The 17,518-nt window shown below is 35.6% G+C and overlaps 1 protein-coding gene across 3 annotated transcripts in view; it reads left to right on the top strand.

Annotated features, from left to right (window-relative positions):
* Positions 1–17,518, top strand: part of TTBK2 (tau tubulin kinase 2) — an 82,042-nt gene that overhangs the window by 8,483 nt on the left and 56,041 nt on the right. For all 3 annotated transcript variants that reach the window (XM_059849555.1, XM_059849556.1, XM_059849557.1), the window contains one exon: positions 13,927–14,086. In XM_059849555.1, coding sequence (XP_059705538.1) covers positions 14,018–14,086 — 69 coding nt within the window. In that variant the 5' untranslated portion in view covers positions 13,927–14,017. The remainder of the gene's footprint in view (positions 1–13,926; positions 14,087–17,518) is intronic.

Here is a 17,518-nt window from a genome sequence, read left to right as displayed (position 1 = left end):
TCAGTTATCTTCTGGAGTGTTCAGTGTTTCAGAAACCTTTAAATCAGAGATCTCCTTGAAAATTCCTGTTAAGACACGAATTACTCAAATGCGTCCTTCTCAACCCGTCTGACCTGGTAGCATCTCACTGATATCCGTGGTGCGCTGGAAGGCGCAGCGGCGGGGCTCGGGGCGCCGTGCCGGCCTGGCCCCGCTCGCTGCCCGGCCGGAGCCGCTGGAGCTGGCCAGGGTGCTGAGCCGCCGGGCAGGGAGTGCCCAGGCGGCCGACCAGCCCCTAATGCCTTCGGTACTGAAAGGGGGCTGCCACTGACAGGAGCGTCTCGTTTTCTCCTATCGCTGTATCCTGGGACTTGCACAGATAACCTATATGCCTTTGCTGCTTATATCAGAAAAAAACTTCTACTGTGAAAGTTTTCCCTGAGCCACAGCTGGTGGCTTTTTAACATCTCCAGTCATGCTAAATTCATCATTGGGACCAGATTCTTTGCTATCCAAATTATACCGAATGCACCTATACCACCCACAAGCAAGGCACTTCTATAAGTGCATTGGCATTCACTGTGCATTATGGTGAATTTTCAGACAGTGTATAAAAAGGCAAAAAACATTATTCTGCCTGTAGTTAGCAACTTTCACAAAGCACCTCAAGAGAATCCTACAGAGCAGCTTCCAAAGATGAATCTAGAAAGTAACACTTAACACCTATAAAGAAATTCCATCTTATTGCAGATATGAGTTTAATTTTTTCCTCCACGATCCACAAAGTCCTGTGTCCTTTTTTTCTGCACCACTTTTTAAAAAAATTTTTTTAATATTATACAGATGATCAGTGATAGCAGTGGTTTAAATTATTGTTATTAAACATACCCGTCTCCCATTACTTTAGTCATTCACTTTTTAAAATATCATACCCGTTTGGTAAGCGTTAGGCCGTGTTGACTTGAATCTATATGTAGCTACATTGCCAAATTTGCTGCCATTTTTTGTAAGTAGTTATGGTTGAAGACATGAATCCTCATTGATACAATTACAAAGTTCTGTATTTCTGTAAGAAATAGATATAGTGTACATGGAATAAATACGTAAAAAATGTAAGCACGTATGTGTATATCATAAAAACACATATACATGTAATGTGTATATATAGATATGTATTAAAAAATTATATTGTGTCATATTCTTTATAAAAAAGTATGTTAGCATAGCAGTATTATAAATAATACTATGTTTCTGATTCCCCGAACTAATTTTTGCTTTAATGCATTTATACCTGAGAATCTTGAACAGAGAAGAAGCTCTTTGATGGCAACCTCAGCAATTATGAGGAAGTAGAAACAAGAAATGTGAGAGAAGCATGAAGGTGTTAGAACATGTAGCACCTTCCTCCTTCTCTCCCCTTTTCCTATTTAATTCTTTTTCCTCAGGCCCTTTCTGGTGAGAGGTTTGGATGCCCTTCTGCTGTGCTGCTTGGCTCTTGGGCAAGAGCTGGGATTTCTTGACATGGCTGCTATCCTGTTTTGCATGAAGTCAAGAGGCTAGAGCAGAGTGTTGGACCTGAAATGTAAGGGAATCTGAAAGAGGCAGCTCTAGATGTATTAAAGGCAAAACCAGAGGATTTGTTTATTTTTTTAGGCTTCATATGTGTGAATTGTATGTTATAGTCTAAACATGGTGATGGGAAGTAATTTCCATGATTTTTTTTTTAAATCCGTGGCATGTTTTGATAAATATGCTTCATTTCTTATGCATCACCATATGCATGGCAATTTTAGTTCACACACACACAAAGAAAGAAATCTCTAGCTAGTTGATTGAACTATTTTAGTATTTTGAGAATATGACTATTGCTGTAACCATGAATGCTTTTTTCTCTTAGAAGTAAATGTAAGCCTCTCTCATAATTTTTTTTTAATTTTCAGCTTTAACATTATTACTGAACAATTGTTAGTGGTAATTGAAATCTTATTTACTAGCTGCCAGACTGAAGCAAAGCTATTGGATGGAAGCAAATTCAAATCACTTTTTGCAATTCAATACTGCAGCTATCAACACTTAAATAAAACTTCTGAAAATGCACCTGAAACTTGAATCTCTTCTCTTGTTCCCATCACCAGCTACCAGCTCAACAAAATTTCCGGGAACAGATTGTCCTTTTGTCAGCCTTGACAGCTGATAGTGACCAACAAATGGATTGAAAAGCGTAATTTTTCCCTGTTTTTTGCTGCATGCTGTAGGGTCTTGTATGGTTTTAAATATTTAATGATGTGGTAAAAGCCTAATTTCCTTGGGGAAGGAAGTTCTATGTCACTAAAAGTGTGTGATTACTTCTCTAGCAAACAATGTAGAAATCTTTGTAGACTTCTCTCTTGTATGCAAGTAGTGCCATGTCATAAATAGGTGTGTATGTGCTGAATGAAATGAGGGAAAAAAGTGCCTTAATCCAAAACAAAGCAAGCTTCCATGGTATTTGATGTAGTCAGGATTTGCCTGTAATGTGTTTTCTACCTTTCTATAGGAAAGGTAGAAATTTTCTACCTTTCTATAGGAAAGGTAGAAAATATTAGAATTTAGTTAAAATTCAGAGATTCCTTAGGAAATTATGTTGAGGAATATGCAACCAAAACCATGTAGAAAAGTGAAAAGAATATTGAGAGATGTGAATATTGTATCAAGTGGCAGCAAAATTATAGAAATTCTTGTCCTTTTTTTCATCAGTTTTACATAGTAGCTTATTTGTGGAAAGAGAGTCATAAGGCTTTCCAGTTCTTTTACAGCAATTGTTTATGGCTACTCATAAGAGATTTAATTTTTTTTTTTTGTAAATTAAACAAAGTGTTGAGAGTTCCTTGAAGTAACCAAGTAGATACAAAAATCATGTTTGTTGTGGGTTTTTATACGTTTGTTTCTCTTGAAGCTCCAACATTTAGCAGTCTAAAATTTTTGTCCTGTCACCTATATAAAAATTGCTGTCATATGTTTTGCAGCTGCCAGAAGTAACAACCAGTTTTTACATTAAAGTTTTTTTTCTATTCAAACTGTAACTTTGCTGTATCTGACTGTCAGTGATTTAAAATGTATTCTGTGAATTTTCATTGTCAAAAATCTGACCCTGGATGTCTGCACCAACTTTATTAAGATGGAGATAATCTTGATGTTAGGAAATGTGTATTAATATATTTTTTCTCTGCATTCAAGCTATCAAATTATTTGAGTATAAAGATTAGAGGCATTACCAAGTATTTTCTGAAGTGAGGAAGAGGGAAGAAAATCTGTATGGAAACACTGAGACAACACTAAACCCAACAAAAGTGGAAGGGAGAACATGTGTAAAATAGAAGTTGAAGCGATAGAACAAATGGTATTTGGAGTTCCTGAGTGTTTATAATTTTTTTTTTTTCAAAATAACTTCACATAAGTGCCTGAAAAGAAGAGTTTACCTGAGTTGAATTGTTTTGCTTTATGATGCCATTCCCACAACAGCTAGCTAGTCAACAGTTTTAGGGTGGTAGCTTCTTTCAAGTAACTGACAGAAAATTATGCACAATATTTTGAGTTGCATCTCATCAGTTCAAATAATATGAATTTATGTTGTTACAGGGAGCATAATTTCTCTGTCCTCTCTCCATCTTCCCAAACATAATGTATGAATGTAAAATTCTAGAGTAGAGTAAAGATCTGTATTCATCAGTAGTCATATGTGGATGCCTAAGGAAAAGTACAAAACCACAGATAATCTAAATTATACTTCCCTCTGGTTCTTTTTCATTTTTTTAGTAAGGGACTTCCTACACTAAATATACCTAATATGTATTTCCAGTACCCCACAGTAGTTTTCTTTTTCATGTACTTGACTGTTGTTCACTCGAACCATTGTAAACTTTTAGTATTCACAGTATCCTTTTGCAAGAAGTTGCACAGATTAGTTTTCTCTGAGTCTGGCTTCTGCTGACCTATTTTTTTTTTTTTTTTTCTTCCTTTATTAAATGACATAGTAAATAGCTGATTTCCTAATAATTTTGTAGACCTTTGTCAAGTACCTCTCTCTACTTCCCATCATCCCTTGAAAAAAATTGTAAGTCATTACTTTGTGTGGAAACTAGTCTGTATCCCTGGTTATCTTGTTCTTTTTCTTTTTTTCTTTTTTTTTTTTTTTTTGAGAGATAGGAAGGGCTATTGTATACAATACTCAATATATTAGTGAACCATGGATACACACATGATCCTCATGTTGTTGTCTGCTTTGTCTGAATTCCTAAGACTTGATTTTTTTTTGACTGCTATTTAGCATTGAGTTGCCATCTTTTCTTACTGAATATATACTTACAATATTTGTTATATCATAATAAAAAGATCTTATTTTGATTGCTAATAGTTTCTCATGTGTTTAGTGAACATTTAGGATATGCTCATGTGTTTAATAATAACAGTTATTATTTTTCTAATATACATAATTATATATGTACACACATAGAACCTCATTTGCCTTTTTGTCTCCTGGTCATACAGTACTATGAAGTCACCCAGCAGTTTGTCTCAATTGTCCCTTTAATAGTTTGGATTGGAACTTTAAAGATCATCTAGATCCAGCCCCTGCCACATTTTTCAAGGCCCCATCCTGTCTGTCTCCTTCTTTTGAGGGAGCATTGTGTTTAGGTACCCAAGGAATCCATTCCAAATTTGAAAGCAGAGCTGTTTATGATCCAGATGGAAGATGATGAGTCAGGTTTTCTATATGTGAACACTTTGTGAAAAAAAAATTTTTAATGGAACCTGAGTGAAAATATTGATATTAATAAATGATAACTCATCAGCCTAAAAAGGAGAGCTCTCTGTGCTATACTGTATATTTACAGATGATCTAGACAAGATGAAATAATGAAATTACATCTTGTATCACCAAGTCTGATGATACGAGGGTATTAAAATTAGCAAATATGAAGACGGAGAACTGGAGAAAGACCTTGCTTCTCTGAGGTGATGATGAATGAAAATAATCATAAAGCAGTTCACATAGGATAAATAATTTTAAAATGTTCAGTGGTGAACTTCATTCTTTTGAATGTGGTTTTGCAGGTTCTGTGAAAATAACAGGTTAGTGCTTACTAACAATGCTGGTCTCCACATCTCAGAGGGGATGTAGTAGAACTGGAAAAAGCATACAGGTGGTGATCAAAATCAGTGAAAGACCAAATAATTGAAGAGGCAAATGAGGGGGCATATAGTAGGGGTGTAGGACTGAAAGGTGAACAGGGAGCAACCATACACTGCCTTCCGGTTCGAGGGTTAATGAATCTCAGATGTAACTAGCAGAAGACAAACTGGAAACAAAGATGTGCTTCCCACAGCATGGAATTCAGTTACAATTTGCTCTACGAGTGTTACAAGTGGTAAAGTTTTCATGGTTCAGAAAAGTTCTGGTGAACTTGGAGACAAAAAAAAAAAAAAGGTTAAATACCATCCTTGGCACTCTGTGTTTTGTGTCCCAACTTGCTATATCCCCAGAAAATATTCTGGCAAGGGTAATCACATGCTTTGTGTGTCTTTGTATTTTTCCGTAGACATCAGCTGCTGGCAATAGTCAGGGACAGAAGATTGGACTAGGTGGATCTTTGGTCTGATGCAGCCTGTCCCCTCTTCTGATTAGCTGTCCATGCTGTTTTTCTCCTGTCTGACCTAATTTTTTTCTGCTGCAAATTAAGTTGATATTTTTGGATTTGTCCCAACTTTAAATACGTTTGCCAAAGTTCCACTTTGATTCTTTAATAACTGTATTCCATTTCAAACCTTGAAGGACCTTGGATTAGGAGCTCAAGTTTCAGTCACTGTTGCTTGAAGCCACCTTCAGCTGCAGCTATAAAACAAGTGCATACTCTGACCAAGACACATTGTTGACTGAAGCTCCTGTACCTTTGTAGTTTCCAGCACCAATATTTCTTTAGGAACAAACTGGTTAGGCAGTCTTAGATGAGATATAGCCATCTCCTTTGTTGTTGTGTATTGTACTTGTAGATTTGATGTTGCCTGAGCTCATGTGATCATTATGGAATATTCTGTGAATAAGAGAGACTTCCTGGCACTGTACAGAACCTCTCTCTACAGCCATGCCAAACTGAAGATAAAGTAGTAACTTGTGCTGCTCTGCTGGCAGTATATCATATGTTTATTCACCTGCCTTAGTGCCATCTTCCTTCACCAGAGCCAGGCACCAAGCCATTTCCCACCTCTCCTGTCATTTGGCAGTGCCTAAGTACCCACTTATGTGGCTGTGTCCTAACCTCTGGTGCTAGGGGTGTTGACAGCAGTGTTGAATTTGTCTTGGCAAGAGTGTCACTGTGGTTTTTCATCTTCTCTTTGTGCCTGACCTTTGTAGTGTTCTTGATCTGCTGCTGAAAAGTACAATGCTCCTTGAACAACTGAGGTGTTACTGCATAAACTGTACCCTGATGGTGTGTCTTTCCTCCTTAACTCTTTCAGGGATTGCTGTGTTGTGTGGCAGAATGGGTGTATGTTGCCCTCACTGAGGAGGCCTGTCAGAGTTTGGTTGATGTCCTGCACTGTGTGGACTCCTTCATCTTCCATCTTCCTGTCAGCTAGGCTCTTTTAGAGTCATCCTGCTTGCTGTAGTAGCTGCTGTCCTCATTTCACACATTAGCGAAAAGCAGAGCTTTATTTAAGAGCTGTATTTAAGGAGATGGCACATCTATCTACTCACAGCCAGTGTCCTCTCTTTATCACAATACTGCAGCAGATTTAGTTACATGCCCTAAAGATAAGGATGCTAAGAGATCAGACATTACAGACTGAAAAAAGACTTCTTTTTCCTGTTCTGTTTAGCAAGCAGTCAGGCTTCACTCACCATGTCTTTGTGGTGTGCTTCATACCCTGATATATCAAGAGAATGCTCAGGTTTTGTTAGTGAGTCCAGGTCACTTCTTGGCTGGTGCCGCAGGCTGAGCACAATGCTGTGAGAGCAGTCATGTGGCTGCCAGCTGGGCTGCTTCTGTGCCACTGGCAGCCCTCTTGGTCACTTGGATGCTGTCAGTGCAGACAACATTTTGCTATTCACATGCTGTCTATCTGAACATCTCATCAAAGTTTCTCTGCCAATTTTCTCATATTTTCCAAAAAGTTAAGTGTTATTCCCATTTATGATTAGAGTTTGCCCTGAACTTTAGTTGTTTGGATTAAGCACTTAGCTATGTATATTCCCTTGCATCATTTTGGCACAGTCCTTAGCAGCAGCTCTTCCCTGTAAATAACTGTGTATCTACTCTGAAAAGTTTCATAGGCTTTGGAAGAAGTTCTTCAGAGCAGTGTATTGCTTGCCTTCTTGTCTTCTCTAGTTGTGTGTTGTATGCATGTGCTGGGAATTTATATTTTTCTTTTCTGAGAAAATGGCTTTATGAAATAATATATAGTAGTAGTCAAAAGGTCAATAGTTTGGAGCATCTTAAAAGATCAATTTATGTTATTCCTTGGAATATAAATGGTGAACTATTAATATTCTGAGTTTATCCTAAAAGGATGACTTACTATTCCAACATTTCAAAAAACTGGAAGCAAAGATTTTAATTTTGCTGATAAATCCAGACTATAATTTGTTTGATATTATAACACTGTGCCACTGTTTACAATATCTTAATTGCTTGACTTCAAGCTGTCTTTGTTCAAAACCACACTTCACTACCACTTTCCTACAATGAAAATTTTCCTAGGATCTTAATAAATTATTATTGTAAAACCTTGTATAATTAAGGTAATTGCAGAACTGAGTTTCCATTTTCAAGTTTCTTTGAAGAAGACTTGAGAAGTAAAACAATTTTTTATAGCAAAAGTCCATGGTTCTAGTTCTATTTAGGTTTGTTGTTAATACCAGAACAGTCTTAGAGAATCTAAGACACAGAAATACAGCTTTTTTTTTTTTTAACAAGTGACACTTTTAGGGTTTTAAAATTAATTTTTGAGTAAATAATAAGGTTTCACAATCCTCTTTTTGATTTGGAAGTCACTTGGAGTTGTGGGAAAAAATTGAGAATGAATTTCACTTCCCCAAGGATTAGGTTTCTACAATAGTCTTAAAGGCTTTGCACCTGAGGTTGAAGTTCAACAACTGCTTGCAGCTGAAAGCAACGCAGTTGTCCAGCCTTTCTCTGTTCCCTACAGGTAACTTCTGCTCTTTCTCTTTTTCTGACATAAGCCTTTGTGCTCTAGTGGGACTGATCAAATTAGGAAATTAACTCAAGTATCTGAAAAATACCATGGTAGTAATTTCATGGATTACATAGAGTTTTTGATATATAACTCATTCTAATTCTCCCCGACTGTATTTTTCTGTTTTTCTAAAGGTAATAAATTACATTCTGTTTCTCTGATGGGTGTCACAACCATATAATCTCCCCCTGTTATGTGCATGCAGATGCTTTCCTTTCTCTATGGCAAGATATAGAGTACCCTTTATTTCAGTTGGTCTGATCAGGAAACACTGAAGTTTACGTCAATGCAAATGCTTTTAAGTCCAATTTAATTTTCAAGTTGTAAATTCTATTTTGGACTTGAAAAGGGTTTTGTGTGCCTAAAACTTGTATGGTTTTGCTACATGAATTAGTTGGTTTAGTGAGAGATAATACACTCCTTTGATAAACATTGCCTTACTTGGGTTTTCATAATATTTTGGTACTGAATTCTCTTGCAAACTGAAAATAGCGTGGTAGCTTGAAATATATGTATTTTTAAAATAAAACTTGAATCTAAGTGTTATATTTTTAACTCTATCTTCCAACTGAGAAAATTTTGCCACCTTTGCAATAACAGCTGCAGAAGTTGCCAGAAGGAAATACAGACTCTTTGGCAATAGCACATAAGGCAGTTGGGAGCTTTTCACACCTGGAATCTGCAAATGTTGACGAGTATTTTTGGCACCCAAGCACTTGAGAAAGGAAAACCTAAAATGACATTGGTTCTGTGTTGAATTTTTAAAAAGATTTTCTTCGCAACCAGTACAGTTGGAAATTTAAGTCAGGGTTTTAAGTTCAGTTTTCTAATTGATGTGATGAATGTTGATTTTCAAAACAACCAGCTTTTAATGGATGTATTTAGAAAATATTCAGGTTGAAGTGTAGGATGCACATCTAGTTTGGATGTTCAAATAGACACATTTAAATAATTTATATCCCTAGAATTAACATTTTGAACATGTTCTTAGCCCTAAGACAGTGGGCTTTACTGTAAGTGTGGTGAAATTAGGACCTTTAAACATTTCCTGCCCTGATTTTCTCTTTATGCTGGCCTTTTAAAATGTTTTTTGTTCCTTAAGTTCTGCTTAAAAATAGAAAATACAGAAATGGAAACCATCTTAGGTAGATTCCAGTTAATTTACTATCCTTTTGAATGAGCTGAAGGCAGGCAGGTAGAGCTCCTAGTATGCTCAGAGAGTTCGTAATAGCAAAAGGTTGATACTATTTCACAGGGGAGGCAACAGGGTGTGTACTCCTTTCTATGGAACAGAAGTAATCTTCTGTGCTCCCTTGCTTTGTCCTGGAACTTACAGTACCTCCATTCAGCCAAAATCGTCTGTGCTACTTTCTCAACCTAAGGTCTGAATTTAAACATCTATAAAGGCCGGTAAGCAGAGGTTGGCTTCTGTTAGGCTATCTCTAAGGGAATTATATACATGCATGCAAATTACATTAAAGGATTGCCTTTTTTTCTGGAAATTTTGCACTGTTATTTTCAAATACCATATAATCTCTTTGTGTACTTGGATGGGGTAAATTCATCTTTTGCAGGGTCAATGTGTAGTTAATCAGTTAAAATGAATAGAAGGGTTTTAAATAATGAATGTCTGTACAATATTCTGGATATTAGCTCTAATGCTCCTTTACCTGTTCGTGTTTTATACTGCAATCAGTTCCCAGCAAAGGCTTATGTTATGGAGCAATCTATCCTCATTGTGTTGTCCTAGTTACTACATGACCTCTCACCTGGAAATAAATTTGACAGAGGGCTAATTGCCTTTCATTGTAGTTGTGTTATCTTGAAAAGTGCCTCTGAAGTGACAAACTGATCTGGTGAGAAAACTGATGAGTTCACAAATACAGAATTTAATGATATATATCTTAATTAGAGTGGATGTTACTTTTTTAGGAGAATTGTAAAGACATGTTTGTTTTGCTGAAAATAGCCTTACTGCCACCTGAAAAACTGTACTGCTAAAGGATTCATCTCTGAATGAGTAAGGGAAAGCTTGCACCTTAACTGTGTGTCATTAATTATTCATCTGCTTCAGCAGAATACAGAACATGCTGGAGCTTTCTTAAATTGTTAACAGTATTGTTGCCTGTTAAAGAGCTATGCTGAAAACAATGTATTTCAGTAATACAAATGCAACTGTATGAGTCTTTAATTCATCTGTGAAATTTGGAATGGGCCAGTCAGTCTGAATTCAAATCATTCCAAATTCAGAGAAATTTCAGTTTCAATCTTGACCTCAGAACCACCTCCAAAGAATGCATATTTATATCTGTCCAAAAGTCCTTTAAATGTAGTCATCTCTAGTAATGTCCTTTTCTTCTGTATAAATTTGGGGAAGGTGATTGTAATCTAAATTGCACCTACTAGAATATATGTTATCTGTTACTAGGTAAGGAATATAAAGATATTTATCCATTGCAGTACATCAATAATTAACAGATTTGCAGATTATACAGTGTTAAGACCATTAGAGAACGCATTAGAGCAATGAAACTCTGCCTAGATCAGGTTGTGAATAAGGTCTTTAAAAACCATAATCTTGTAGCAATGCCTGAGTGTAAGGATGGAGGTGTATAAGCATCTAATAGTGTTGTGGTTTAGCAAAAGTATAAAGCATTTTCAGACTTAAATTAGGGAAATAAGACTTCTATCACAAAGAAGTAATAAGAAAAACCTTTCTCCATATTAGGAATTGGTATGATAGAGTCTAATTCAGTGTGGATGTCTAACTAAATGTTTCTGTCCATACCACAAGAAAAATGTGGAGCAAGGAGAGGGGTTTTGAAGGAGGACCATATAAAAGACCCATGGCTGTGAAGGAAGGTTTAAAGCTAAATGTATTAATTTACAGAAAGTTAAAAAAAGTATGTTTAGATGTTTAAATGAAATGAAATTACTGGAAATGGAATTTGGTTACCAAAACTGTAACCAAGTTGTGTAGTAAAAAGTTAAAATTAAATGTGTTAAACCTTGAAACAAAGCAAGTTATGTTTATTGTGAGGAAAGAAGCATACTGGAACATATTAGCAGCGAAGAACATTTGGAGTCTTACATATTAGTGTATGCTAATTCTCTGAAAGGGGTTGAAGTTATGAAGTGGTCTGATCAGGTAAAGGTTTGGACCAATTTCAAGCCTTCTGGCCTTGAAATTTGTCACTGAATCTTTCTTCTGCTTTATTTGAAGTCTTGAATAAAACCAGGACTCTTCATTTTGACATCAACATGTTTGTTATGCTTGCAGTTAATTAGTACGCTTCAGGACGAGCTTAGCACCTTGTCTTTAGGGGCCCATGAGAGAACTTTTGCCTCCCATGCAGGACAGCTCAATGGGCCCTGGTGTTTTATAGCTTTGAATACCTGGTTTTGATGGTATAGAATGGATATGGTTGTTTTGTAATGATCTAGGATGACAAGAGATTTAATAAAGAATTAGTGTATTAGAATAGGATTGAGGAATTGTGTACAAATGAAGATTTCGTTACCCTGGCCATGCAGATATTACATACAGTAACAAAGTACTTCCACCACAATTCTTAAAATGCACAGTGGTTCTTTGAATGTATGTGTTGGACCTTTGCATTCTGGACCAGTTGCTGATGATCTGTCAGTCTGCTCAAGAATCCACAAATGCATAGCTCTTAGAAATACTTGTCAGAGTTGTGACTATAAATTGTAAATTTAAATGTATTAAAAAAATAAGTATCAAATCAGGAATCAAGTCAAGGCTAATAGCAGAATTAACAAAAAACTTTGAACTATCTATATCTTTGATTTAATAAAGCACTTTTCCTACAGGTGATGAATTTTGTTCATGTTTCAAAGCTTCAGCAAAAATCTTACTTGCAATTTTAGAATTTGCTCTGGTGAGATGAATAGTTTCACCATTACTTGTTTTAAGCAAATATCAGGAAAAAATAAAACCTCTTGAAATTCTGGTATAGAGGTGAACGATTTATTTGTCAAGACCAACCCATGCTTTGATATAACTGGCAGATGGTAGAAAGAGAAACAAACATTTGAGTTAAATTGGGGAAAAGGGGAAAAGCCGCTGTATGTGCTTTAAGCATGTAATTTGGAAATAGACCTTTTCCCATTCATGTGGGTTTTTGTTTTGTCTTTGTTCCTGACTGTGTTATGATAATTATGTTAGAAAGGACAGTGAGTAGTGTGGTCAGTGGTTAGTAATGTTAAGGGGTTCACATAAATAGCTCTAGTTCTTTTTAGAATTTTGACCTTATCTGCAGGGGGGAATTAACTATCGCCAGTAGAATTTGAATTAGTTTAGTTCAACCTGCATAAATTACAGGATGGATGCTGTTACTCTCAATACACAATCTTAATTTGGTTTCCCTTCATTTGTTTGAATTAAACCAATTTAGGCTATGTATTCTGAATGAACACTCCTTTACAGGCACGTAATCCACTCTCATTTGGGTGTAAATTTAGATCATCAACTAATCCAGATTAATGTTTCTCCAGAGGGGTTTGTTTTATCTGGAGTTGATTCAACTGTCATAATGTCCAATTGAAGCAAAAAGGTGTAAATATAATGTGAAAAAGAAATATCAAAGAGCATGAAAAAAACCCCACAGTTATTGTCGTGTCAAACAAATGTTTGTCTTAAAAAGCCAGGTTGTTCAAGCAGTGGAGTGTTTACTAAAAAAGCATAATTTAGTCCCAGTAGTAAGATTGGCAGTTAGCCACATGGAAGGCCATACTGCTGATTTAAATTAGAATGATTTTACCAATTTTGCATATCATTTGTGTGTTGATTCAGGGAGAGAAGCATTGTTCACTTGCAGTTATGCTATTTTGAAAGCCATAGAAATAACCTAAAGCAAATATACTTTTCAAAGAGTATTGTCTTTGGATAAGAGGGCTTATACAAAGAGTTACATTTGTGTAATTACACCAGTGTAACAGTAAGCACAGTTCTAGAAAAGCTCAAAGAATTGAAATAAGCTTTTAATTGGTTGTAGTAGTTGCTGATGGGAGCCATTACGGATATGATAATCTCCAAAGTACAATTTTTTATAATACTATCTATAATCCAATTCAGCAATGATTGCTAAATCCAGAAAATTTAAAAAAATAAACTGTCAAAATTACCAAAGACAGGGTTTTTTCCTTACCAAAGAAAGCTCTTTATAGCCTGACATAATTGTACTTTAGAAGTATTTAATCAGAAATAATCCTAGCGATGTGAAACACATTGTAAAATGTGAAGTAGTCTGTCTGCAGTGCAACTGAAATTTAAGTATCTATTTTTAACATTGTCATTTTTAGTTAATATTATTTTAATGTTATATTTTACTATAAATTAATTAAACAATTATTTAATAAGTTATTAATTAGATTTTTTCAACAGATTATTAAAATTAAGTTTAAATGTAATTATACCTTGCAGCAATTTGAAACTGCTTGTGGAATATTCCTCGGAAAATGTTTAAGTTCATTAGTTCTATATTGAGATTGGTATTGGAGATTTGGGAGAGAGCAAGTTGGAAAATTAAGGAAAGCTATCCTTGAATTTTCTTCTGTACTGGAAACTGACTAAAATTTCAACGTTAGTCACTGCGGGATACAAAAACTAGTTAAGGTGCTGGGTGAGAAACACAACTTTTGCTGTATTTCTTGTTATTCTGTTAATCACTGAGTTCTGCTCTGTTTCTGCAGTGACTGGTTAAATGGAAGCCATTCCTGGGATCTGGATGGTTTCTACTGACGCAGACTTTGCATAGCAGCTCCATCACCTCAGGAGGTTGCAATGAGTGGAGGAGGGGATCAGCCTGACATCCTCAGTGTGGGAATATTGGTCAAAGAAAGATGGAAGGTGGTGAGTACACCTTCCTGCAATTCTGTATCTTCTTTGAAACTTTTTTTTAGAAAGAAGTGGTTTGTACTTTGAAATTAATTTGAAAATTCTTGTGAGATATATTTTGCTTAGTACTTCAATTAGTTGTGAATGAGGTTTAAAACTACTTGTTTCTCTTACCCTACTTTAAAGAAAAGCGACAAGGATTTTAAGTGGGTTGATTTCTCTTTTCCTGATAAGGACCTAGGAGAGCTCTTAAATCCCAGTGTAGTGCCTGATCCAAGCACAATTGGAAGAGTTCTGTTAGTATATTGAACCCAATCAGCCAATTATTGTATCAGTCTGTTTTGGAGATCAGTCAGATGCCCTGCCCTGAAGCTAGGAGGTTTGTGAGATGTGTTACTCCTTATAGGAAGATCTTTCAGGACCTTGCTGCTCTTCCTTTTGTTTGTGGTTTTTATGGCATAGATTTATTCTCAGCTGATTTGTATTCATTTGATTGTATGCCAGCATTGGCTTTGCCATTAATAGCTCTGTTCCCTTTTGCTGTTCATATCCTTGATTTGCATCTTGAGGGAAATAGTATCCAGTTGAAGCTATTTTTTCTGGGAGAAACAAGCTAAGTTCTTGTAGCTCCTTCTCTATTCCTCTGATCACTTTGGTTTTTTTTACTTAGAATTTAAAAAAAAAGGAAAAAAAGAAAGCCAATTCACAATGGAACATTTAGAGTATCTGTGTGTGTGTAGTAGGCTGTAAATGGATTCTGAATTGCTTACTTTATATTACTCCCCTATTTCAAGTTGTTTAGAACTGTAAGATTGAACATAGAAGATACAAATCCATCATTAATTTTAAATTCATAAGAGAGAATGATTTCAACTGTCTTGTACCCTATCTTTCATTTAAATATGCAGGAAGCTGATATTAACTTTGTGTAGGAAATCTTTGTATTTCCTATTAGGTAAGTAGAACCTAAATAGCTATCTCTGGAGTATAAGCTTTTGTAAAATACCTTCTTATATTTAATCTCAATACAGCAGTGAGGTAAAAGCAGAAAGCATAGTCTTGAATCAGATCAAATAGTATAAAATATTATTTTATATACAATCATATACAAAATACAATAGATAATAACATACTAATATTTTACTATCCACAAAACCACTTAGTTGTCTGATGTGTGCAACAGCAGCTATACTTTCTTCAGGTTTATTTTCTTTCCTATGTAATGAAGACTGCTGATGATATAAGTGTCTTCTGGAAAATTTTGAAAGTAGGTTGAAGTTCATTTCATGTAATTGTACATTTTCACTTATATGTTTTCCAGATCAAGTATTACAAGTAGATGAGTGCCAAGTATTTCTTGTGGCTAGGTCTTCAATTTCTTATCTTGTGTAGCAAACATTAAGGATTTCTTGATGGCATCTAAGGTGATAGACTTCCTGAATTCAGGATTTCGTACGACTGTCTCCCAGCAGTAGAAACTGAAATGCAGTTTTTGGAATTTTTTGCTGTTGAGGACTTTGTTCATTGCAGTTGTGAAAACCATATGTAAAATTTTTAGACATGAACTCTTTAAAAAACCGTGTTCAATTCAATTTAATTTTAACCTAAACATTATTTAGGGTGATTCTATTTTGAAAAGTAAGCATAAAAAAATTATAAAATATTTTTTCCCCAGCGATAACCCCCTTCTCTAGCGGTATCTGTTTGCATTTGCTTTTATCCTTTGTTGATGCCTTTCCTCATGCCTCTTTTTTGCCTTTGAAACATTTATTACAATCCTGACTTGGAGAGACTTGCTTGTAATGATAATTGATTTTAGATATGTTTAAAAATGCCATTCAATATGTAGTGTAAGCAAAGGTACCAAGGTAAAACTTGTTGGAAATTGTATGCTTTAGTCTGGAAGCATATAAAGGCACAGAAGTTAAAGAGAGAATGGAGAGAAAGAATTTGGGGTGTGAGATGCTAAATGCAAAAAGAGAAGGCTGAAAGTAATGAACAAAGTGGGATATAGAAATGCAGATGTAAACAAGGGCAATGTGGTCTTCATCAAGGTAAAAGATGTGAGTGGTCATCACCTGTGTGAACTGGAAAGCAAAATGCAAGTGAACAGAAGGTGGGAACGGGGATGGGCTGCCCAAGATTACCGTGGAAATGTTGCCTCTGTGTAATAAATATATGGGAAAGCCAGAGCTCATCTGGCAGTTGTGACTGATGAAGGATGTGAAAAGCAACAAGAAAAGCTTCTATAGGGATGTTGGCAGCAAAAAGACGACCAAGGAAAACATGGACTCATTGTTGAATGTGTGTGACTTGGTGGCAAAGGACGTGGAAAGTATTTTTTTCTGCAATCCAAGAGAGATTAATTTGGGCCTGGAACTACTGAGTGGTGTAGTCATTGGGTGTATGTTAATGATTCTGGTGTACTTTAGCTGAGGATATAAATTGATCTGTTTATTTTGCAACTGTAGTGGTACTTTTGTTTGTTTTAAATTTCTTTTAAGCACACATGCTGGGAAACAATGCTTTCAGAGGCAGTCTTTTGTGGTCTGGTCATTTCCCAAAGCTGGTAAATGAAGATAGGTGATAAACATGTTTACATTTGTAAGGGGGTGAGGATGGCTGTGTCACCTCTTTTCTTTTCCTCTCAGCTTTTTCACCATGTACTTGTAATATGTGTGCTTGTACTATGCTGAAAATTCATGTGTTATCTGTTATCTTCTTATTTATTCATCGAGCCTAGGCTATTTTAAAAAATGTTTTTCCTGCTCAGTCAAATGTCTGATGGTGTTGCTTAGGAGACATTAGATTACTTTTCTGAATCTGAGGATAGGTCAGCACAGCATATTGCTGCTCTCTAGAACCCTGGACAGTTTAGATGACATTTTATACAGTGTAGTCATATAATGTTAGCAACTGTATGTTTTCAGATGACATTTAGAAAACCATGTTAGTCTTAGGGTAAGTTCTTTTTTGTCCTCTTTTCTCTTTTATCAGCTTTAGAATGTTAGCCAGGGTAGGCATTTTGTGAAACAACACTGACATTTTTAATATTGAAAACCAAATAAGTGTCTGTTCCCTGTGACCACTTAAAGCAGAGTAAAAGAGAACACCTTTTAATATTTGCTCTGAAGGTAGTGCAAACTAATTAGTATGCCATGAGCATTCTTTTTACCTCTTTCTTGCACAGATGAAACTTTCAGTGCTGGAAGTTTCTTGAGTCTGTCTGTTAATAAGAATGATATTGTTGAGTTGTAAGTGAATGTGAGTAACATTTGAGACATATATTCAAAGATAATCTTAGCCATTTATCATAATTTATGATTTAGCTGCTGTAAGTCACTTCATATAATAGAAAATACTGTCTCTTTTCAGGAAGTCCAAAAACTTGTATGACTTTATACCATTATTATTCAGTGTGCATATTTCTGAAAAGAGAAAAAGATG

The sequence above is a fragment of the Haemorhous mexicanus genome, chromosome 6 (assembly GCF_027477595.1).
Source record: "Haemorhous mexicanus isolate bHaeMex1 chromosome 6, bHaeMex1.pri, whole genome shotgun sequence".
NCBI lineage: Eukaryota > Metazoa > Chordata > Aves > Passeriformes > Fringillidae > Haemorhous > Haemorhous mexicanus.
The sequence above is the reverse complement of the archived record's forward strand: the minus strand, read 5'-3'. Positions and strand labels throughout refer to the sequence as shown.